The sequence below is a fragment of the Ammodytes marinus genome (genome assembly GCF_949987685.1).
Source record: "Ammodytes marinus genome assembly, chromosome: 2".
Taxonomy (NCBI): domain Eukaryota; kingdom Metazoa; phylum Chordata; class Actinopteri; order Uranoscopiformes; family Ammodytidae; genus Ammodytes; species Ammodytes marinus.
Genome location: NC_137231.1, coordinates 10579309 through 10604742, shown reverse-complemented (window position 1 = coordinate 10604742; position 25434 = coordinate 10579309). Strand labels below are relative to the sequence as shown.

The 25434-nt window shown below is 41.2% G+C and overlaps 1 protein-coding gene across 7 annotated transcripts in view; it reads left to right on the top strand.

The window, feature by feature from the left end:
• The window catches only part of ncor2 (nuclear receptor corepressor 2), a 93440-nt gene continuing 68006 nt past the window's right edge, over positions 1 to 25434 (top strand). For all 7 annotated transcript variants that reach the window (XM_080043209.1, XM_080043213.1, XM_080043210.1 and 4 more), the window contains exons 1-3: positions 1 to 204; positions 22739 to 22934; positions 24943 to 25058. In XM_080043209.1, the coding sequence (XP_079899335.1) occupies positions 22830 to 22934; positions 24943 to 25058 (221 nt within the window). In that variant the 5' untranslated portion in view covers positions 1 to 204; positions 22739 to 22829. The remainder of the gene's footprint in view (positions 205 to 22738; positions 22935 to 24942; positions 25059 to 25434) is intronic.

The window sequence follows — 25434 nt, the reverse complement described above, 5'->3', positions numbered from 1 at the left end:
TAGGAACAGGCACGACATAGCTGAAAATCAACAGCGGAGCAAATTAAAACGAAAACCACTGTTTCTTTTGGATTAATTTAAGGAGCGATACACTCAATCGAAGCGAAAATCTCTTTCGGCGACATTGGACCGATTCACTGGAATTTGGACATTAACTACTGAGCGATAACAACGCCGAATGATTTGTGTTGCCCCGCCGCTAAGGTTAGTTAGCTTCCATTGCTTGGCTGTCCGTTGGTTCGGGAGAGGAGAGGGGGGTCTGTGTTCTCTGTTGTTGGGCGACGGGGTCCGGCTATTCTTTGGAAGGGAAACGTATATAGGCTAGCATTATTGACCTTTTCGAGGCTATACGTTACGTTATATAAACACGATTCGTCGAACTTTTGGGAAATGTTATGTTAGATAACAGGTCAACAAGCTGGTCGCACACATTATCACAATACTCATAGTTTGATAGATATCATCAATTGGTATATTATGTTATAAAAAGAACACGTGCTAAATGGCTAGGCAATGCTAGCTGACAGCTAACACCGTTAGCTTCTTGAGCTAGCTGTCAGAACTGCGGTGCAGCTAACGCCAATTTTATTGGACTGGATTAATCCCACACTGGTTCTATCGGTGTGAACAATTAATTTCCCTAACAACTCTGCCAATGTCCTGTTACACTATAAAATGACAATTTGGCTCTATGATTCAGTAACGTTTATTGTGATGGATGGCTTCGATAGCTTGCTAACTTGGCTAATCAAAGCAGCGCCCTGTTTTCGTTTGTAAACAATGGTTTAACATGAAGTTGACGTAGTGCGTTCTGGCCATAGCAAATCTAACATTAGCTGGTCACCCATTGCTATGTTGTCAGATAGTTGATAATCTGTTATGTTTTGCTGACAGTTTGATGTCATGTCAAAAGTAGGCTACTTTAAGTGAGTTAGCGTTAATGGTTGGTTGTCTTACATTGATAAATTGCTATTGCAACAGTGTTATTGCTTTTGATTTGGGAAGTGATTTTTAAAATACTTTATTTTAAGATAGGAACTTCGTTTTTAGTTACCGGTAGTTTGTTATAAAACTTACCACTTTTAGCAAGAGATAGTCATCCACCTGTACGCTTGTGTTGTATTATTGAGGCTGTCTCATTTTCCATCAGAACATACGCTAGTTAATGTCAAATTGCTAGGCACATCTTCCTTAGGCTAATACTACTACACACAGTGTTGTTGACATCTTAATATAACAACTAAACAAGGGACATAACATTTCCCCTTGAAGAAGTTATCAATAACAGAAACACAGTCATGACATTGTTGTGAAAATAAGCGGATGTCGGTTTTTGTCAGCTGCCTTATCTTTACGACCACTTCCATGATAAGCAGTCAGACACACTACTAGTTTGAGAACATTTCTTTACTCTGTCATCCCTTCCTCTGGAAATGAAGGTGACTGGATTTAAATTGTGACACAGCCGAATGTGGCTTAAACCTGCAGTGTGTAGAATTTTGGGTTTTATTTCCTAGCAGATTTTGTAGAAAGTAATTATAAAATCCATAAGTACATTTAATTTAGTGCATAATAGCTGAAAAAAATGTTTTGAATTATAATTTTTTCCCTTAGAAAGGGTCTCATATATGTCCATATTTCTGTATATTTTGGACCAATGCCTAGTGCCGCCATCTTGAAAGTGTCATAGTTGGAATGTCATCAGGTGCATTGTTTAAAATTTAGAATTGTTCTTGTCCTTGAAGGCCACTGCAGCTCCTGTTATTATTCGAAAGGGTTGGGGTTACCCAGGGAGTGTTGCATTCTAGAACTTTCTAGAACTTACATGATGATGTCATATTACACACTGCACCTTTAAAGTGTTTGATAATTATGAAAACACTCGAAACTACTTTAAACATAATTGCAATAGCAATTCCGCACTATGATGGGTACTAGTATAACCTATAACACCTCTTTTAAATGTAAATCAAAGGCAGCGGGCAATGACTCACACTGATCATTCAGGAATGTATGAATAGTTAATGTTTAAGTGGTGTGCAGGTTGAATGCTGCCAATGTTGGTGTGTTTTCTTTGTGAAAAACATTTTTGAGTTGAAGATATTGTCAATAAACGTAATGCTAGCTATGCTTTGTTCACATCTGGGTGTGTGCCAAACACGAAAAACATAAACATAAAACTGTGAAGGTTCATGGACAAACCTGAACTGAAACTGTCTGCATAGGGAAATACCAATAGTGCTGAGTGATAGGTTGTTTTTTCTTGCCTTTGGTCACCTGTCCTTTTTGATTATGTAACAGGGTTTCCCCCAGGAAATGATTACGCCGAGGTGGTAAGCCATGATCTCGAGGCATCCCATCTCGTGATCCACTTAGTAGTTAATGACCTACACACATTAGCCAGACACTCAATACATACTATATAGCCCCTATATATGGCCCACCTCTTCTAGAAAAACACTGAGAAATAATGCAGCCATAATGCTTTCTGTAATTGCACAACTAAAGCCAACTATCATTAAGCCCAGTTCAGACCAAACATTCGCCTCGCAATGACTTGCAACGAGACGGTTTTAGACTGTTGTGGGGGAGAAGACGCAGCAGTTTGAACTGCTCGTTGCATTGCGGCTGATGCTGTTGCAAGCCGTTGCAAGCAGTCGCCAAATATTGAACCGTTGAATGTTGAATCGCCAAGTGCAAGCAGTTCTGTCGCGAATCTTTGCTCTGAACTGGGCTTAAGGCGTCTTGTTGTGAAACGGTTCCAATGCCTGAACCCTTAGTCATAGCTTTATTGATGTGGAGTGGTAAATGCACAATTAAGGACCTATTAGTTCTTGTCAGCTGATGAGTTGTAAATATTGCAAGGAGGAGTTAGCAAGAATACAATGCACAATTATCATTACTGTATGAATAATTGGCATATATATTATGGGTGTGATTTATGAAAAAATAAACGAAAATAGTTGGATTCCTGGTAACGGAAAACAAACACACAACGAAGCAAGAAGGGAATGAAGGTGTTGGTACACTAAATCAGTAATATAGCTGGTTGGATTGTAAAGAGTTAAACCAAAGTGAGGAGATATCTCTCCCTTTTCCAAGAGGCTAATGGGGGCAAAGATAATCCCATGCTCAGTGTGGTGCCTTAGGGACAGTGTTTCACTGCTAGTTCAGTTTCTTCCCGTATTATGAAAAACAACAGTTATAAAACTCAAGAGGGGAGAGGTTTTTGCTTATTTTATTGTCTATGAAAGATGAGTCTTTGCGGTGAATTCTTGCGGGAGGAAAAAGAAGAAAGCATCATTATAAAGCACAAACGATTTTCATTAGAATTCGAAAAGTATATTCTTCAAAAGCATGAATCTCATATTTTCAGTAGGGCTGCAGCTATCTGTCATTTTAACCATATATCATACAAATAATCAATCTGAAATGTCAATAATAGGACTTTCAGTGTATTTGCTTAAAGGAGCAAGTGTAAATATGGGAAAAGTTGGCCAGTTGGCTCCTTAAAAAACATTGTACTGTGTTCATGTTACGTAAAGTTTGTTATTGATTATTATTCATCAAGGAGTAAGAATGTAGAATTTGTGAAACTTTTATTTAATTAATACATTTATTTCATTGGTTCTTTTCTCTGTCCAGGGTTCAACATAACTTTTTTTTCCTACTGGCCCGCCGGGCCAGTGGATCCGAGTTTTACTGGCCCCTTGTATATTTTCACTGGCCCTGCACACACTTTTTTTTCTTCATAATTTTGTGTCAATTATTATAATACCTGTATTAGAAATATAACCAGAAATATCTATACTGTAACAGTATAGATATTCCCTTTAGATTTGGTTATCTTTCTTTTAGTTAATTATATGAAATGTTGATATTGCTCATACACATAACATAAATCCAGGCAAACATATTGAATTTGAAGCCTACAACTGAAAGTATGTTGAAAGAGTGGGCCAGTATTTTAAAGTCCAGTAGTTTGATGGTTGTTTTTATTCTTGAATTTGGGCAGTTTAATGAATAGTTCACCTGCAGAAGTCACGTTCAAACATAAAAAAAAGTAAGAGATGAAGGTCTGATCATTCTTTGTGGTGTGGTAGGCTGTTTTTATTACTTTCTCATTTCGCATTAGGGATGTTTTCCACTTGCGCTCAAGTTGACTTTAAAAATAGAATAAAAATCCGAAAATCAGTGGGTTATGCCGTTTTTTTTAATGGGAGATTTCACCGTATATGGGAGTTCACGTCTGGTCGTGAGCGCGCTGCAGGAGTGTCACTTCTCCATGAAGTGTCAGCTTCACATAAGAGTCCGGTGTGGGACCATTTTTTCAAACTATTGATAAAAAACAATGCAGTGCAAAATATGCAGCATAAGTTAAACGCTCGTCTAAGACTATGACGTTAAATCACCTTAGAAACACACAATGCCTTCGTCCGATCACAGCAGCGTTTCACCGTGTGATCTCGCCAGCGAGTGAGCCGTCGCGCAGATGAACTGTGGTTTGTGGCTAAAATAATAACCGGGGATATTCTCCCCGTTAGCGATTTCAATGGGAAAGACTTCGGCGATCTGATTGAATGTCTCGAGCCTGAAAACACAGTGCCAAACTGCGCGACTATAGGAACTGTACAGTGAGCGGAGTCCCTCCGTTCGTTTCTGTCTACAACCGACACAATCACCGGAGACGCATTCACAGCGTTTAAATAAAGCCTCTCATTTGTATTACCATTGGGGCTTGGATGCAAATACTGTAACATTACGGCGGCAGATAAAGGAAAAGTGCAGCTATAATGTTCTGCACCTCAACCTCTGCTGTGGGAAGAAAGAAAGGGGGCAAAGCAAGTCGATTGATTTGTCGACTCGCAGGCGGACGGTAGGCAGCTCTGGGGCAGGGTTTTTTGTACGGGATTTTGACAGTCCTTTTGCTTGTATGGTTGGTTGAGACCCAATCACACATACTCAGGGTTCAACATAACTTGTAGCTCAGAGCGCACCCGCTTGTTGCTCCGCCTGTCAAAACTCCCACGCATCGTTTGTCCACTGGCCTTTCGTTAAAGAATATAATTTATATTAGGTTTATTATATTGAGTCTTAAATAAACACTGCTTTCATTCCGACTCTCAACGCGCATTTCAATGAACCATGATATAGTCTACAAAAAGATAGCCTACTGAACTGTGATTGGCCAGTCACTGGCCCGCCCGGGCCAGTCACTGGCCAATCAACTTGCCCTGCATATGATTTTACTGGCCCCGGGCCATCGGGCTATACGTTATGTCGAACCCTGCTGTCACTTGCATACAAACTGCTGTTTTACTAACATAACACCTTGTAACTTATAAATGGAATGGCACTGACAGATACAGGCTTTCTGTATAACATTTGGAAATAGCTTTGTGAAATTATAGAAAGCTTGGGGGTGTTTTGTACAACCATTTCACAAGTTTTTTTGTTAGGTAAATCTGTTACATGATACTCATTTGAATTGATTGACGATGGCTGTTAACCTGTGCAGATAACTAGCTAGGGGTAGTTGAGTTTACCTCTGCAATTCTTTAATCCCTTATTAAATTTGCATGGTTGTAAGTGCCCCTTCATATTGTATTGTGCTGACAGCAAAACCCATAAACTAAATGCTCTTTGAAGAGAGAGGTTCTAGAGAAAGATGGCTTCCTTACCATACTTTCATGCTGATCATTGATTTTACACACATTCAACATGCTAAAATGGCTGAACAATAGAGGTGTGGTAATTTCTCTATTATGAGATGCATCCCGATGCCGCCGTGGAAAGATTCTCCATCGATGCAGAGACACGGATAATCGATTATGTTCCGCAAACACAAAACAATACACACACAAATGAGAATGTGGAAAGTGAGACGAGGGGAGACGGGTTCCCTCTCCCAGTGGAAATTACTCCCTAAATATATCCGGGGCTAACTCAAAACGTAGGGCCCTATGATTTCCGCGATAACGAAAACGCGGACGGAATCACGGAATCGGGCAATAAAAACGGAATCTGCATGTTAACACGGAATGTCACGGAATTCGCCATTATTTTGGTGAAATTCAATTTCCAAGGCAAAGGGAAACAACACGGTTGAAATTAAAGCAGAACTAGGGAGGAATTATGGTTTGGCGACATCTAAAGACCAAACTACTGCCGTGAAAAGTAGAGCCTGGCTGCAGTAACGGTAATGTAACACACGGCGCCAAACCCCTTTCACAAATCTGTCTATTCAATGTTTACTATTAATTTATCCATATACGTAACTCTGGCATGTACATAACTTAACCTATTGTTAATGATATGGTCTTTAATACATTCGGCATATGATTAAAGCATCTAAAAGGCACGTAATCATGTTAAACGTTTACTGTTATAAGTTATTAATACCACTCGCTCCCGCAGATACACAGCACAGGGAGGTCTTATATTCAGCCATTGCTAAAGGGAGTGTTGTATTATGGAACGGCCGCTTCGGTACGAAATTCCAGTCTCAACAATGTTTCCTACACGCAATTATAACTAGCGTCTACAGCCCGTTGTTTTCATGTAGTGTAACCTACCTGTAGTGTTACATTATTCAGCTGTTGCCGTGATGTCGGCTAACGCTGATGCTAATGATAACTAGCTCTCTGTCGCACAATAGACTGTAGGTTAGTGTTGCAGCCCGCTGTTGGGTGAAGGGCTGTCCCACAGGTAAAAGCCTGTCCAATATTCATCTAGTCCAGCTTCTTGAAAAGTTTACAAGGACTTTATTATTTATGTAAAAAAAAATATTTAATGCTTCACTTGAAGCACACAATTAATGGCTTTATTTTCTTATATAGCCTAGCTACCCAACAAATCTGTTTTTTAGTTTTTTTAAGCACTAAAAACAGTGCAATGTTGTGATGTATTTTAAATTTAGCCTTATATCTGATTAAATTGTTAGAATATTATTTGTTCGCAATAATTAGACACTCGTTCTGATGACGAAATGAGTGTTAATTGTAAAAAAAAAACGGAAATCATGAGATTAAAACGGAAAAAACGGAATTTGTGAAAAAATAAAACGGAATTTGGAAAAAAATAAAACGGATTTCATAGGGCCCTAAAAACGTTCAAGTTGGTAAGCTCTGTGCCAGTGCTCTGCCAGGAACATTACAAACAACGCACATGTATTTTGATATTTTGCATCCTGTTTTGCATAAACAGCATAAGTTTTGTCATTGTCATTTTTTATTCTTAAAGAGTCTTAAATGTAAAAGTAGTCATGGGCACTGTGCAGTCATATAGAAAAATGTGTGGATGCAACACATTGTAGATGCATGGAGAATCATTTTGCAAACGAATCATTGACTGGAGAATCGTAATCGTGAGGCAAGTGAAGATTCACACCTCGACTGAACAACAAATGATGATGGCTGACTGGAGCCATTGAAATGTGGCAACATACAGCCAAACTCATCCCGTTGGCTTGGTGTGCCATGGTCTTTTTTTTTCTTCGTATCTGATAAAGCCTTTTGCCAAATCTCAAAAATAATTTTGGAGTTGATTAGTAGGTCAGATTTGACACATTATTTGACAACATCTTCCTTGGTCTTATAATTTCCACGGACAGTAATTAATTGCAGCAGAGATTTCATACGCGAGTTTCTTTTAAACTAGGCAAATCCAGTCATGGTTGTATTCCGATGTTATTTTTCCTTCAATGAGCGTTACACACTGCATATTTAACTGAAATTGATATGACAGTACATGAAAAGATTATAAAGAAATGACACAGCTTTGGTATGTTCGTTGCGGTGCGCTTTATGAACCCTAAAGTTAACATGTACAAGAGGGAAATATGAGGCAGTCACTGTTAATCCCAGGCATTTTCACTCCTCCCGCCCAGTTTTCCTCTCACTGAATGAGTAACAGCAGCTGTCTAGATTGTCTTGCTCACTAGTGGCTTGCACCTGGTACGTTTCGTGTGTGGAGAAAGTTATCCTGGACTCGGTATGGTACAATATTATGATCATCAGGCACAGCTGGCCTATTGCAGTGCCTCAGCCATCAAAGTGTCATTGAACTGGACACAGTGCAACCTCAGTTCCCGTGGCCTCTCTGGTTCTGAAGTTTGGGCGGTTGGATCACTTTCTGGGGAGCCAAATGTGCAAAACTTGGTGGTGACATGTTTGGGGAAAGTGTCTTCTCATATTGGCCCGTGCAGATGCTGGATGGCCAACCCACTTTGATATTAGGTTGCACTTGTAAGCGTGCTGTAGTCAAAGGGAGGGGGAGGGTATGTTGAGGCTGCTGGTGTATAGGGGTTAATGGGGTCTGGGGGTCAGACTGATTCTGCGCCTGTCACTCAGTGCAGCTCAAAAGAGCCACAATATCTTCTGTCCCTCCAGGAATTTGTGAAGCTCCTTGCAATTCAATTTAACAAATCAGACTAAATCTAATCTGAGTCACACATCTCATTTTTACCAAATTGTCATGATTTCCTGCATAAAATCCAATTCAAAACCATGGTTACTTAATTACAGGGAAAGTTTCCTGATGCACCTGTATTCTCCCCACAGTGCACAATGCAAGAAATAACAAGAGCCCACACCTCAATCTTCAAACAAACCCGATACAATCAACATGTTGACTGAAAGCTGGTCAATGCTTCACAGGCTAACTGTGATTTCATACCTCTGCAAGTTGGAAAATTGCTTTACAGTTCTTAAAAAAAATTTCTTCACAATTGATAAGATTAATACTTGGATAAAACCAGTTGAGATTGTATTAGTCTCGCACCACCAGACCGAACAGCTCGTAGGATGGTCTGGAAGCACGCTATATTGTTTCGGGGGGAGGGGAGGGAACTGTGATGGCCTGTTTTCATTTCATTAAACCAATCACAATCGTCTTGGGCGGCGCTAAGCCCAGGAAGCCGCATCGTGTCCTTTCAAAATAGGGCAATTCGGTGACTGGCAACCATGGATCGAGTATAAAAGATGCCGACCGATAGATGCTTTCCCATGAGCATGTTTTCTAATGTGAATTTAAAGCAGCTTTCGTCTGCAAAGAAAGACGTTTTTATATATTTTTTATTACTGCTTCTGGTCTGGTCGCACACCCAGTCCGATTTTCGGTTCGCGCGTGCAGACTCTATGGTCACATATCCGTATTGGTCGCAGATTTCAGTGTGGCGCAGCAACGCGATTTGAGAAGCCTATCCCTCCAGGTGAGGGAAGGGGAGCTGGAGCCTTGTTTGAGACAGTTATTTGTCGTCATAATGACTGATAACGGGGCTGAACCATCAAAGAAAAAAAAGAAAATGCAATGAAAAAAGCTAAAAGGGAGAGTGGTAGACGGGCGGGAGGAGGACGTTGCCAAGCAACGTGTAAACTATTTCACGAGAGCGAAACTAGACTGCAGTGTTTACTCCTAAATGAATGAGCGGTTGGCACTAACACAAAGTTTACTTTGCTTCACCATCATCAGATGACCATTATTCATCTGAAATAGTCATTGTTTACAACAACATAAAAACATTACCTCATCGTGATCCATATACTAACTGCCGTCTCTCGTTCATTCGCTTTCTGTGAGGACACGGAATCTTTCGGCTCTGTGACAGTAGTTAGGTGAAACTGCTGCATCAACTCATTGCAATCAGGTGTGTGTAGCACTGACTGGCATTAGTTGATGCTGTGTCACTAACCACTCTCACGGAGCCGAAAAGAGTTCGGTGCCTCTTTTCTGAGCCTGTTACATGATATTACATCATAAAACTCTTAAATCTTATTTATTTTCTTACATGAAATGGCCTTGCAGTTTACTCAATGTTTAGACTACCAGTATTCCCTCTGTCTTCTGTGTGGATGACTTGCTTGCTGACCATGTTGTCAAGCTGCAGTTGCGTTGTAATGTTGTGATAGAGAGACTGCACTGATACCCGTTGCTGTTCCAAATGACCTGGCAATAACTGTGTGAAACTGCTACCCGTACTCGGCTGTGTTTTGTTTTTATTCAGCCTTTGCTGCTCAACCAAAACGAGAATAGTTAGTCAGGGTTTTGACATCATCTTTACTAGCATCTTTTAAGACATGAGAACTAAATCAATCATTGTCAATTAAACTGCTTCTTCTGCTACTTTTTCCTTGGTTTTCATTGATAGAACAAGGATAATTGGTCAATGTAATAAGCCAAACTAGATAAATAGAACACCAAAATAGCCATACTTGCAGTTCTTATTGTGTTCACTTGGAAGACCAAAAGAACATTATTTAAAAGCTTCATATAATATCCCTTTGATTGCATGTTGTTGTTTTTATTCATCTATTATTGTTAAGGGGTAGGAATAGATCATTTTTTTTTACTTCCTCTTACCCCCTTTCGAGCATGTAGAAAGTGTATGTTTATTTTTTTTGCTGTTTTAATTTATTTATTCATCTATTACTATTTAAACTTGATTTTTTTTATTGCATGCATGTTCGAAATAAAGAGAATCAATTATTCATAAGGCTTTCTATTTGGATTTATCTGGCTGTGAAATGGAGCTGCTATTCAAACCAGCGCAGCCATATTTAAACATGGTAAAAGACGGGCAGACAGCGGATTAGCAAAGATTAGAAATGGCTCTGTGATTAAGTTATTCACTTGACTCTGTTACACAACACAGCCGACAGGACATAACTTGTGTTTGTGTGTAGGCTACCTCTGTGGGTAGCATTACATTTGTTTCCCTGATTAGCCTTACTCCTCCACCAGGAATGTGTGTTATTTACAGCATGGTTTGGTTTTCTCGTTCTGGAAGGCGTGCTGCCTGGTAAGGGCAGCTGAGGGCAACCACCTCAGGGTTGATGATCTTAGGGTGGAAATACAATTTGAAAGGCAACAGTGAAAGGTAGGAAGGCCTAAATGCACTGTAATTACAGGTTATGGTGTGCTCATGTGGTAAGATTGAACTCCTGTCTTGACATGTGTGCTGAATCCATGACAGTGCAGATTGGAATAGGGTTAGGCGGTATCCAATATTTGATACCATTAAACCTTCCCTAAATGGTATGGCTTTACTGTCGGGTAATACCTATTTCTACATCAAATGTAGACTATTTGTTTTAGTATCTCACCTAACACTACATTTAACAAGATTACATTGAAATAATCATGATGAAGTTGCCTTTGCTAATTACACATGTTTTACTGAACAGCGCTTGAACACATCTCATACTTTTAAGATGCCATACAATAAAGCAGCAGTGGAAGTTTTTTGAAGGACCTACTCATTTGTGATCGCCATCTTTTCTCTTTTAATGATCCATTCTGAGAAGAGTGTTGTCACGTGATGCATAGCGAGTATGAGCCCTTTGTCTAAATAGCTTTGTCCTGTTTTGACAGGTTCTTTTATTTTACAAATTCATCATTTACAGTTCTGTCAACACTGTTATAGCATTTTCAAACAGGCATCAGTGCTGCTGCTGCTGGACACAGACACACTCTCTTGGCATTAATGACAGTAATTAAAGGAATACCATTTCTATTTGGAAATACCCCGGGATACCGTATTACCGTCTAACTGTCCATTCCTAATTTGGAACAAATTTAGTCCCCTGTGGGAAACAATAACAGCAACCTGCTGGTGTGACGTCTAGCCTGTGTTTTCTAATGTTTGGATATTTTCCCAACCACTCTCTGTGCATAATTCAAAACGGTGTGTATCAAATCTAGGTGGGATGTTTTGTGTTGTCTGTATAAATAACATCAGCATGGCTATAAGCGTTTGGCGGTACGCACAGTTCGCACACTGTAAATGCTCACTTGAATCCCCTCATGTATAAATGGAGGCTCTGTAAGGCTGCCGTCATGAGGGCCGAATAGGCACTCGGGTTGCATGCTGCCATACAGAAGAACATTTCAAAGCTTGTTGAATAATTAAGTGGCAGTTAGGAAGTAGGTCAGCCCAGCAGACAAGTGCACTCCTCAGTTTTATTTCCTGTTCCTGAGCATGGATGGCTGAGTGTCAGGTGGCCTTTAAGAACAGAGCTAGAGGAGAATAGAGAAGGATTTGTAAGTTGAACCTCATCCAGCAGTGTGAAGCTGTCGCATTGTGTCCTGCTGAGCTGAGCAGCGTTTGGTGTGGTGTCATCCAACAGGGTCTGCAGAGAATAATTCTGGGCATGAATAATTCACAAATTATCATTCACAGTAATCATTTAACCTCAATCAATGTTTGATTATTTGACAAGGATGTCAGTTATTTTGCGCAATGTCTTGTGGGAAATCAATTTAGAGTAATTTACTCTTAAACCATTTGTACAAGAAATGGTTAGCCTGTCAATCAGGTGGGCCTATTTAACTGCTGTCATCTGGCTGAACATTATTTAAAACATTTTGGTTTAGTGTTTGTATGATTAGCGTTTGACCGATTTGGATTTTTCAATGGCCGATGCCGATATTGGGGATGATCGGGAAGGTCGGCCGATTTAATGTTGATAACATTTTATTATTTGTATTATATATTTTTTGCATTTGATAAAATATAACAATTATTTTTATTAAATAAATGTAAAGTTAAATAAAGAATTAATAATTAATGTTATAATAAATAAATAATTACTTGCCTGTTGAGTGTGTGTGCAGACCTTAGTTCTGGCTGGCCAGCGGTGTGGGGGGGAGGGGAGAGCCTTGTGTAATTTCACACAGTGTTGCTGAGGCGGCCGGGAGCAGGGGAACAGGCAGGAAATCTAGCTGCTCTGCTGTCCAGCATTGATACAGCTGGATGGTCACATCTGGAGTAACGGGCCAGCCAGTCACTATCACTAACCCTGTTCATCTCTCTCCTCCTCTGTCTCCTCTCTTCCCTGGCAGACACACAGGTTTTTCAAAATCTAAAAGAGTACATTGGTTGGTCATTTGTAGCCAGACATTGTTGTATTTTCTTTTTGCTCTGAAAGCGCTGGTCTTATGAGGTCCACGTGTTAGTGACAACCTCATGAATAAACAATGTAGTTGTTAGAAATACATACACGTATTTCTAACTATTGTGCATGTGTGTCCACAGTACACCTGTGGCACCTAGTTGTGATATTTTTTTTTAATCAGTTATTTTTTCTCACCGTCTCCCAGTGCAAGTTGGATGCGAGGAGGAGAGCCCCTGCTCTTTCCCTGCTTCAATGAACACATTGGATGCTGGTAGAATTCGCTGTGGTTTGGGCTTGGGATCAACACAGTTTGTCAACGCTGCCATACCGAGAAATACAGAGATGTTATGGAGCTAGAAGACTTATTCAACTTTGTGTCAACAATGGCTTGAATGTAACTGACATTTAAACAAAAAAGTTATGCAGTATATTTAAACACTGTCTTGTCAGACAAAATTAAAGCTAAAGATGATACATATTTAGGTTTTATGTGCTGCATTTGAACATGGTTAATATCTCAATGCTACTTCCGTTTTCAGTATCAAAACCACTTTTGTTTGAGTCCTCGCCTGTGGCTAGAGGTATTACTTTGGGGCGATTTCTACAGCTGTATACTTGATGGGGAGTGTGCCGCAAGGTCTGATTCAAAATGAAAGGTGTGACAGGCTGTGGTTAGAGAGATGATTGTACCTCGTCGTCAGAAAAAGGACAGCTGTGCCAAAGTTGAATAAGTGTTCACGCTTTTCTCGCAGTGTCTTCAGTTAGATACTGTGTGATGTACTACTGGTTTCTTGTCTGAACGTTATGCAGATGTAGGCCCACATTAGCTCCATGGTGTCGGGATGGTCTTCCACTGTTCCTAATAGCGACGCGCTAGCCACCTGCCTGCCATGAGCTGAACTATATCAATATAACCCTACTCTGTCACCTAACATTTGATTCTACTTCCCTGTTAGTAATTCACTTGCTTACCCATTTGCCCAGTAATGATTTGAGGACTTTTATTAGTTTGGATTGAAATATTTCTGAGATTCCTCTGACAATATTATATTTAATTTGTGTTCAGCTTGTCTGCTACGTTCGTTGTTAAATGTGAACCCACAGTGAAATATCTAATGTTTTGGTCTGTACATTAAATTGATATTGATTTGTCTTTCCCTTTTTTAATGTCATTGTGACTCCCAGAAAAACAGCCTCCCTTGCATAGTTTTGGATATAACTGTGAAGGCTGTTGGACAAGAGTGTTTTTCCTGCTATTGTAAAGGTGTTTGCAATTACCTTCCCATTTTCTTACTGGCTGTTGTACTATGAGATCCTCCTCTAACTTGGTTTTATACGTTTAACTCTAAGTTAAGTTATCTCTATTACTGGATTTACACGTGGCACATTGAAATTCGTCTTTTTGAATATCCCCTACCAAGTTACCACACTTCGGAGGGGGTCAGAGCGCAGGGTCTGCCATAGTACAGCGCCCCTGGCGAAGTTCAGGGTTAAGTGCCTCGATCAAGGACAAGGACATTGGTAGAGAGATGGTACCAGCCACCACTATTATTATAATGGCGCTTTTCCACTGCGTGGTATCAACTCAACTCTCATTTTTGGCGTTTCCACAGCAAAATCATGGTACCTGATGCCTGGTAACAGCTGTTATTTTGGTATCGCCTCGCTCTAGGTTCCAAGCGAGCTGAGCCGATGCTAAAAGGTGACGTCGGCAGACTGCCGACCACTGATTGGCCAGAGACTCCCGGCTTCATTCTATTATATTCTCCTAAACTCTCCGGGACTTTTCAAGTGTATTTTGTCCCGCCGCGATCTGAAAAAACTTAATGAAATGTCCATATATTCGCTAAGCTTACTCAGTTGTGTTGGTTGTTGGGGATATTACTTTAAACATACTATACACGATACAAGAGGAGACATGTAGGGCAGCTAGCAGCTATAGCCTAGTAGCCACCTGGGACAGAAATGATAGCGAGCGATTACATTACAAGCCTCGGACTGCACCGATTACCTTCAGGCTCAGACACGGCTTGCATTTGCAAACACGTATCCTGAAACAAGCACAAAACAGTCAACTTTATGATGCCCGTGTTTATTTGCATAGTGTACGTGACGCATCCCTACAGCTGATTGAGTGGCAGTCACACATAGGGACACCAATCCTCCCCTTAAATGGCTCGTCGCAATATTCTTCTACTTCTTTCAGCAAACAGATAGGGGAGAGTGGCCTAAGTTGTGCAACTTTCCACTCAAAGTGACTTTAAAGTAAGGCCTTGACAGTAAAGTCTCCAACTCAAATATGTACATATATTTCAGGGTGTTGTGCATCCCTGGCAATAAAAACTTTGGATCTGGAATAAACTGTTGAAGAAATATAGCTTTCGGAAAAAAAGTTGTCTTGATGCACAACTTGCCCCCGGTTTGGTGTAAGTTGTGCGGTTGGAGAGAATACCATGGGGTGAATTGTGCCAGTGATCTCATAAACTGTAATGCAAGACAAATCCATTAGACAATCACTTATTTAAGGTGTATTTAAAGTAAATAGTTGACAAAGATTGAAGGACAATTTTCTTAAACAAGGCCTAGCAGATCTAATGGTTTTACCTGCAAAGCTCACAATGACAAAGTCACCATCATCATCTTTCTGGCCATCTGAACTCTCATCAGTGGTGTCGTTAAGTGGAATTGAGATGTCACTCTCTTCTGAGCTACTGTAGACAATCACTTTCTTTTGGTGACCAGCGTATACAGCCATGCCACTGGCACAACTCTCAGAAATGTACTTTGCACTAGCTGCTCCGTGCTTGTGGAACCAACTGCCACCTGACAAATGTGATTCCCCTACATTTCTGCCTTTAAATCAAGGCTCAAAACCCATATGTACACCCTGGTGTTTCCTCCCCATTAACTATCTTACCTCTGCACTACTATCTGTGTTTATGTGGATGTATGGGCTTTATGTCTTTTATTTTGGTTATTGTTATTTTACCTTCATTGTTTACCTACTGAATGCACTACGTACAGCACTTTGGACAGTGCAAACTGTCATAAATGTGCTTTTATAAATACATTTTACTTACTTACTTACTTATAACTCACCTGGGCCCTTTGGCACAAATCACCCCAATCCCAGAAATTTGGATAATAAGCATGATGCAGCAATTTAGGGCTGACATCGTGCTAACTGTATAGACTCAAAATGTAGCATACCAAAGCACTAAAACATGTGTCAAATGTTTTCAAACTAGTCTATAATTGTTCAGACACAATAATCAAAAAACCTTGATTATGGAAATTTTACTTTGAAAGGCAAAACAGTTTTTTAGCTTAAATGTGCTTATCTTATTCCTTGTGTCTCCCTTCTTTACAGGATGAGTCAAATGGATGGCTCTTCTTAAATATGTGGTCACATTTCCAATTTCTTCCACGGTTTTCTAGAAACAAGGGGTGGCACAACTTCCAAAATGCACAACTTAGGCCACTCTCCCTTAAACATTTTCCATCCTTATTTTTGGCGGTTGGTTCAGTTAATAGTACAACAACTGCTCGTAATTTCTGCTTTGCTACTTGGCTCCGGAGTCGCATTCTGCCCCTTTGTATGACGACCCCACCCACGTTCAGGAGGTACTATTTGCAGTGGAAAACGACCCGTGCTGCTACCAGCCGAGTTGTTGAGTCGAGTAGAGCTACATGTGCGGTGGAAAAGCGCCATAAGTAACAGCCTGTCCGATGCCGGGGATTGAACCAGCAACCTCGTGGTTACTGGTAGGCCGTTCTTCCTCTATGCCATCCTGCCAACCCGCTTGCCATGCTGTCGACACATCATGGGTCAATGGGAATGGACAATTTGGTACAATAGTGACGTTTTGGAGCGCCTTCCTAGCCGAGTGGTTACAGCGCATGGCATTTGATTGCAATGTCCCAGGTCGATTCCAGCTGGCAACCTGTGTTGCATGTCACATACCCCCTCTCTCTCCCCACGACATCCCCTTTCCACCTTTTTAGCTTTTAACTGTTCATAAAAGGCTTAAATATATTTCATATTAAAGATCATGTTTATTTGACAGTTTGAGGTAGTGACAGAGTGGAAATGGGGAGAGAGAAGGGGATGCTATGCAGTAAAGGTCCACGGGTCGGAATCGAATCCGTGACCACCTTGACAAGGACTGAGCAATATGGTATGCACCCTACCCACTACGCCACCGGAGCACCCCAGAGATTCATGTATTTTAAACCCTAAATATCATTAAGATTAACAGGCTAAACAACTAACTTCAGCTGCTACCTTGGCCAGGTCCCTCTTGTTGACAATATTTTATTTAGCCTAATGTCAATGGGACTTCCTTGTAAAATAAAGGTAAACAAAAGTGTATAGTGTGTGTAGTTTTGGGATGTGTGGGCTTTCAGGGCAATTAATTTACTGAACACCTATAAACTAAACTTGATTACTCGCTTACTTAGCGCATTAGCGTGAGGTAGCCAGTCACTCAAAGTGACCCTGCGTTCCGAAACGCATACTTTCTACTATATAGTATGTAGAAAAAAGATTTAGGATGTCCCGATTCTTGTGGCCAGATTTAGGATGGTTAGAAGTACCCGGATGTCCTACTTCATCCGGCCAAGATTGTTAGTGTTGAAAACTGCATCCTATTTGGGCGATTCTGACCCACAATCCGGTGCGCACGTGAAGTGACGTCATATCGACGAAGCCTCCATATGAAAACAAACGGGGATGCGCCAGATATAAAAGCAAGATCAAGGCGCAATGTTATGATGAAATAAAAGAGTAAAAGTATGTCCCAATAGTATGCCTACTGCATCCTAACTATATTATTTTTATCGTCAGATGTAGTATGTAGAATAGAAAAAAGGAAAGAGTATGCGATTCGGAACGCAGGGTGAGATTCAGGGGTGGCGGCTCGTAGATTTACCCCACGGAAAGGGCCCAACTCGGCTGCTCTTCCCACGGGATGAATCTCCAGCGCTGCCTGCCGTGGTCGGGAGGCCTTGTGGAAAAGTCGGAGTTCTACACGTGTGCGAACACTGACAGCTCTGTTACCGATAGAATTAACACCATGAGAGTGTCAGAAATGAACCCTGACAGATAAAAAAAGATGCTCAGCTGCTGCAGTGTGGGGCAAGCACGTCTCTTTAGTCTACAGTCAGCCCGTCCAGTTTAAGATTCAGCCTTGCGGGTGTTCATTGTGTGTTGTGTAGTAAAACTCCATAAGCATGCTAAAACCAAAACTTGTGGGTGTTCTTAAGGGTATTGCATAATCCATATTGCCTGACGTTACACCGGTGGCGGCGACAATACCGTCTACCCCTACCATGTTCTGCACCATACTGAAGCTTCAGTGGATGATCTGTGAGAGCTTTGTTCTCATGTTAAGGGGTTTTTCAACATTATACAGTATGTTAGTTTCCCAGTAGTGTCACTTTTTGTATTGATCTCCTTAAGGCTTACATGAACGGAACCTTGGCGTACGTTAATATAAGGTTCATTTGAAAATCTTTCAGAAAGCATAAAGTGTTTGTGATCAGTTCAGTATGATGTTGACTGTGAGTAAGCGAGCGAGAGGCTCCTTGTCCAGGGCCCTTTGGTAATGAGGCTCCAGGGAGATAAATCCTTATGAGACCTGACAGGGTGCCACATTCCTAGGCTGGGAGTCCTAGCAGCCCCCCTCCCTTGAGCTCAGCTCTCTAGGGCACTGCTTTATAGACTTCTGATGTTGTTCCCACTCCCAGACAGAGCCCAGTGCCCGTTACAGTTCACAAATATGTATTTTCACAACGGCTCCTTGCCTTTGATTGGAGCCAATGTCTATTTTTGCTGTCATAATAATTGCAGAAGTCCTTGCTGACAGCTCAATAACCAATGTGTTTTTTTCTTATTAAAAATACTGGCATAATATTTCAATGAGCCAATAATTTACAGTACATCAATGCTGTTGCAGGGATGGGCAGATCACACCCTTGGTTCCTTCAGGGTCAAAGCCATGATTTGAAGTCTTTTTTTTTTTGTAAGTTACAAGTTGTTGAATCCCCTGTACTCTTTTTCTGAGGTTGTCTGTCAAGCTACCAAGTCAGACTAGACAGAGATTTGATTAAGTGTTTATGAGTAGAATTAGACTGTTGTTTGAAGTCCACCTCCTGCTCTCTTTGGCAGGCTGGAAGGCGTCTGTGTGCTCTGTGCTAGTATTTCCACAGCCATTCCTAAAATGGAGAGAGAGGGTGGGGGCGAGGATGAAATATTGGCTCACACCGCTGAAGGCTGAGGCCCACTCCACTCTGTGCAGAAGACGAAAGCATGCTAGAGTGAGTGAGTGAGGTGACTGAGTTCATTCACAGTTTTGGCAGCAGGCCATCAGCTTGCCTGTGGGTGTCTGGAGCAGTGCCAGTGCATGTGTTTAGCCTCTCGTCTGGAAGGCCCCGTTCGCTTCCCAGTTTATGTCAAAGCTCTCTCATTGTTTTGGCCCTCTCATCTTGATTCAGGTTTTTTGTCCACTGCAGATCTTGTGACTGCTCTCAGACTTGTTTTCGTCCCCCTCAGGGGAATCTCTCTGGGCTGGACAGTCATCAAAGAGAGGCTTCCAAGGAGAATGGCTTATCTCACCCTCTTTTTTGTTTCGATGGCCTCTTTTCCTGGCCGCCTTGTTGTGCATACTTGTTTTTAGGGGTGGGTAAAAATATCGATTCTCCGATGCATTGCGATTCTCTCTCGAACGATTCCGAATTGATTCATAAAAGTTAATAATCGATTCATTTAATAATAAAAAAAAAAAAAAAGTTTATTTATTTATTTTTTATTTATTTTTTAACTAGTATTTAATATTAGTGTTTCCTGCGCCACTGCGCATGCACACCACACAAGTGTGAGTTGTTAAAAGTGGCGACAAAAGGGCAGAGAGCAGCAAACCCATTTGACCTGCACTGGCTTTGTGTCTGTTTACGTTTTTGTATGAGAGCTGAATTCCAATACAGCACTTTTTTTTCACTTTTGTACACCTTATACTGGTATTGTGCTAATGTTTTATTTGTTACCAGAAATGAAGCCACCTGGTTCTTATGTGTTATTATTGTTCAAAGATGTCATGTGAGAAAGAAAGAAATACTATACATGATTTAAATACATTACATTTAATACAGCACTGTCAATTGTGCTGATGTTATGTTACAATTTCCAAGAGGAGAGAGTTATACCATGGCTGTTTGTTCACAAGGCATAAGATTAAATAGATAATTATTTAAATTAAATTTTAATTATTTTACTCTTTCTTGTGTATTTCTACTTGATACTTAATCGATATCGAAGCATTTCAATCAATATCGAATCGAATCTTGACTTAATGAATCAGAATCAAATCGTGAGATTCTTGACAATACCCAGCCCTAATTGTTTTGTTACGTCAATATCATGAGTTTTCTTCATGTAGTATTTCACTAGCAGTGATGTCTACTCAAGGACTCAAAAGTGGAGTCAACAATTCTGGAGAATGCTTGTTGCCATATTACTTTATTTGTCAAAATCAGTGAAAATCTTGTTTACGATCCGCTACCATAATGCATGCAAAGTCCAGTATACACAGCAATACACTGCCTAGACTCTGTAAACAGGAGTGATGCTAGCTACGGTGGTCACTGGTCACTTTTTGAAACATACCCTTTGTTTACATAAGGGTTGGGTATTGGCTATGACTTAAATTGAATTTTTTTTTCAGCAGCACACAAGTAGTGGATAGTAGTGGATTTTGACAATACATTTATTTTGACAATGTGGATTCTCTAGAATTGCTGACCTTTTAAGCACTTCCCTTTATGTGCTCTTCTAAAGAACAGGCCTATTTCAGAAGAAGAGTGTGCACCAGTTCCTAGGAAATATTTAAAGCCATAGTTTAGACTACTTGACACAAAAGTCTCTAGTTGGTGTGAGAATTTCAACAGTGTTTTCCTATCTCATGGCTTCTCTAGGTCTGTGTAGAGCTCTTCTGTTCCTTTTTAAGCCAGAGAGATGTTCAGCTGTTTCTGACAGAGCCTTAGCATAACTGACATCAAGTGACACTTTGTGTTTGTGACAGTCGAGAAAGAAGCATGGGTTCCCTTGAGTCAGACAATGGAGACTGGCACACTAGCACACCTTGTGGGGATTTCTGATCTCAGGTTCATAGTGTTTGTTTACTACTGGTTGCTGAGGCTATTACTTAATCCGGCCTGTGAGGTAATATTTACTGGCCCTTTGATTAGTTTAATTGTGAGATTTCTCTTAGTGGTGTAAGCTTTCCCATTTAGTGAACATAATTGCGGTACACCTAGGGCAAAGGCACTTTGCTATCTTGTCAAGAAGATACACCTAGGACACTTTGCTATCTTGTCAAGATTTCGATCAGTGCAATTTTGAGAGCGTATATCTGCAACTGTGCTTCTTGTTGAGTGCCTTGGACAGTGTTGAAACATGAGCAATGAGAGAGTGGTGTCATTAGTCAGAGGCCCTTAGAAATGGCAGGAGTCCTAATTACTTTGTTGGCAGGAGTCAGGGACACATGTCATGAGGACTGTAGTGACTACTTCTATCACAGGGTGTGAAAGCAGCAGTGCAGTAACAAACCTCAATGTTGACTTCCCATTAAATTTTTTTGTAAAACTACACATTCTTTAAATCCATTCCCCACTGAGGGTTTGAAGGTATTTTCAAAGGTCCACCATGTTTCTCATCAGCATTGTCTCAATACTAGGGATGGGCAGGAGTAGTGAATTCCAAGACCAAGGGATCACATTGATTCCTCGAGGACCAATCAATTACTTGTTTATCTATATCTATTTTTAGAACGCATCCGTTTCCTCCTACACAAACTACTTTGCTGGGCTTAGATTTAGCCGGCAGAGGGAAACCTTTTTTTTTAATTGCAATTATTTCGCTTCAGGCCAGGTTGCCGTGGTTACCCTGACATGAGCCGGTGTCAGCAGCAATGATAAAAGAGCGCTTCTGTTGTGTGAGATGCTTACTGTCAGGGGGCTATTGAATCGGAACAACATGTGGGACTGCCAGTGGACAGATGTTAGAGATGGTGTTATGTTACATTTAAAAATAAACGTACACATGAAGAGAAAACCTTGAGTGCACTACTTGTTTACCAATCGCCTTCATTTGAAACAAAGCTATTTGAGGAGTCGTATCACTCACGCCCACCCTTACTCAATACACTTATTTTTGGTATGTGTGTCATCTGCATGGTCTTTGTAAGGATTATGGCCGTATTTGCAATTTAATTTTCACTCAATGCAGAATACACATCTCTTCACTTACAGTGGGGTTAAATGGTTGTGTGTGTCATTTGATTTCATCATTCTCTTGGTCAATATATGACACACACCTGACCTTGCAGATGAGACCATTCTGACTCTCAAATGCATCATCTCTATGCTATTGAGAGATGTATGTTGCCTCTAATGATCCATTTAACTCAGAGTATTTCTGGTCTAGCTGCTTGGCTTGGCTGGTGTGTGGTCTGTGAGACCTCAGTTTGAGGACAGTGGGCCATTCAGCGAGGGGTTCTGTAGAGCAGGTGCACTCTCACGCCTTTAGTAGAGGCAATGGAAGGGGGAGCAGCTGTGTGTTAGGGAGGTGATGACATTCTGACATCCGGAGTAGACAGACACACGCTTTCATCTCTAGGCACTGTGGAGATGCGTGGCATCAAAATTCAAATAGTTTCAGAACAACAGTTTATGCGCATGCTCCTGCAAGTTTTCTGCATTGCTCTTTCGAAGGTGTCCATGGCACTTACACTGATGTTCTTCAACTCCACAACATTTTCTCATGGCTCATGTTTCCCTTTTCTCTACAGGTGGCTTGCTAAGAAGACCAGCCGATAATGCACGGCATCTGCTGCGGAGCCACACCCACTTCCTGCCTGTAGAGGTAGCGGCTGTGCCAGCATGTCCTCTCATTCCCAGTCCGTGCCCCAGGGCCGTAGGACTTTGGACACTCGGCACCTACCAAACCCTGCCTCTCTACCGCTGCAGCTGCAACGGGCACACACGGTAAGGGGCCTGACATACGATGTGGGAAATGGCACCACCGTTAGGACCTCAACCAGAGCTATGTGTTATGACAGAAAAATGTTCATATCAGTTGAAATGTCATATTGGTAGTCCTCTCTATTGTGAATGCAGATGTTTGCTCCTGAGTGACAGTTGAAGAAACTAAACGGTATATTGTGGTTTCAACTTAAGGTGGGGTCAGCGATTCTGGAGAAAGCTTGTTGTCGAAATCAGTGCATATCTCCTCACAATCCACTACCCATACAATCCAGTGTTACACAGCCTAGGCTCTGTTAATGTGCATGTTGCTAGCTACAGTGGGCCCCTTTGTTTACATATCATTTGTTTACATACCAGTTAACTGGCTGTGATTTAACACCAGATTTCTTTTCAGTTCATACACGGCACAGACAGGTAGTGGATCGTAAGGAAATATTAATTGATTTTGACAAAGTGATTTTGACCACAAGCTTTCTCCAGAATCGCTGACTGCACCTTTTAAGAATGCAGGTTGCAACCTTTTTCCAGCTTTAAAGCGTCGCAGATTTGTAAATGTAAAGGCCTAGCAACAAGCCTGGCTTAGCTGCAATAGGGTCCAACATTTTATTTTATTTTTTATTTTTTTATTTAACCTTTATTTTTCCAGATAAAACATTAAGAACAGTTTCTTATTTACAATATTGATCTGGTCCAAGAGGCCCCACTAGGAGTAAAGGTATAAATAACAAATACACAAGCATGACTCACTTAGACAACTCTAATTGATTTATTCTGGTTCGTCACTTTACCGGGCCCGGTGCTTGTCAAGGGTCCATTATGAACCGGTTTGGGAATTAAAGTTCTTCCTTTCTGCCTGTTCTGTTTTTGTGCATTTTTATGCTTTATTGATAGTGCAGAGAGACAGAGGTGAAATGGGTCAGAGAGGGGAATGACATGCAGAGAACGACAGCGGGCGGGAATCGAACCCGGGTCTGCTGCTGGGCCCGGCCCGGGGGGGGGGGGGGGACGCCCTACCAACTGAGCTAAGGGTGGCCCCGTTTCTGCCTGTTCTAATAGCTGATATTGTTTCAGATGATGAAACCGCTTTGTCATCTTGCCCATCTTAGCTGGCACTTGCCTTTGGCACAGTTTGCAGTGCACACTGCTCTGTTTGTTGTCTGATGGTTGACATTTCTTCTTATTGATGATGGCTTTGTCCTGCTTCCAGTTGATAAGGTGCATTAGCGACCCCCCTCTCCCAGTGGTTTATTTATTTATATCGAACATTTGTTACATTTCTAGCGTAGAATGGATATTTATTAAACGGGGCATTACTCTGAACTGCTGGCAAGAGCCTGACCCCAGAGGCCCACTCTGGTGTTTTTTCAACGGAAGCATTCCCAGGGTACAGTGTTGTGCACACAGAACCCGTTCCTCATTAGAGGTTGGAGTTCAAAGTTCATGTTGTCACTGCATGTGTTGTCACCTTCCCCATTATTTCCAACCACATCTCCTAATTATCAAGATTATGTTCCACTGTGATTCGGGGACAAAGCCGTCTGTGCTTCAAAGAAGAGACCTCCGGCTGAGGTATAAGTTCATTCAGTGACCTCCAGCTGGCTTTTTTGTGTGCTCTTGAATGATGGGAGAATCTAAGGCTTACCCCCCCTGGGATCACCACAACTGCACCTGTAGTTAATCCTATCCCTCCCTCTCATCATCACATTCAGGAGGAGATGAGGGTAGACGGGCTGTGTGTCCCACAATCCCTTATTGGCAGAGGTGCAAGTTTACAGAAGCTGCATAGGTTGTCCCACTTGTATGAGAAAACAAATGGAAGAAGAGGGCGAAATGAGGGCTGGAGAGAAAAGGATTGGATATAACAGCAGAAACAAGGCAGGGAATGGGAACGTTCAAAGATTGGTATTGTTATTTTGGGTGTTATTTTTGCATTATTGTCTAGGAGAAGGGCTAAATTAAGGATAATTTGTTTCATGCTGATGAGTTGTTGTTGTTGTTTGTGTTCCAGGAGGTGGGCCTGGTGGACTACCACTCTCACCATGCCAGGGACTACAGCTCCCACCTGAACCAGCCCCATCGCCGCCGGCCTTCCTTGCTCTCAGAGTTCCAGCCTGGGAATGAAAGGTAGGTGTCCTTAACGCATATGTTGATCTTTTGAGCAAAATATGGCAGCCTGTTTACAATTCCTTGTGCTATTGTGATTTTTAAATGATCTACTGTACTGGGTGCATCAGTTGTTGTATAATTTCTGCAGTATTGTTTACAGTAAAAATACAGCATCAGGGTGTGTAGAGGAAAACCTGTTTACAAAATAACAATTTGAAAGTATTCTGGCCTTGTATAATTGCTAAACATTAATCTTATTCAACGCCCGCGGCCCGCCTCTGTGGGGGATTGATAACACAATGTTTTAGTGTCATCCATTTTTTCAGATGGTAGGTGTTTATTGTGGTATTCAGTGTAAGAATGATATAACATTCACATGAGAATGGTAATAGTA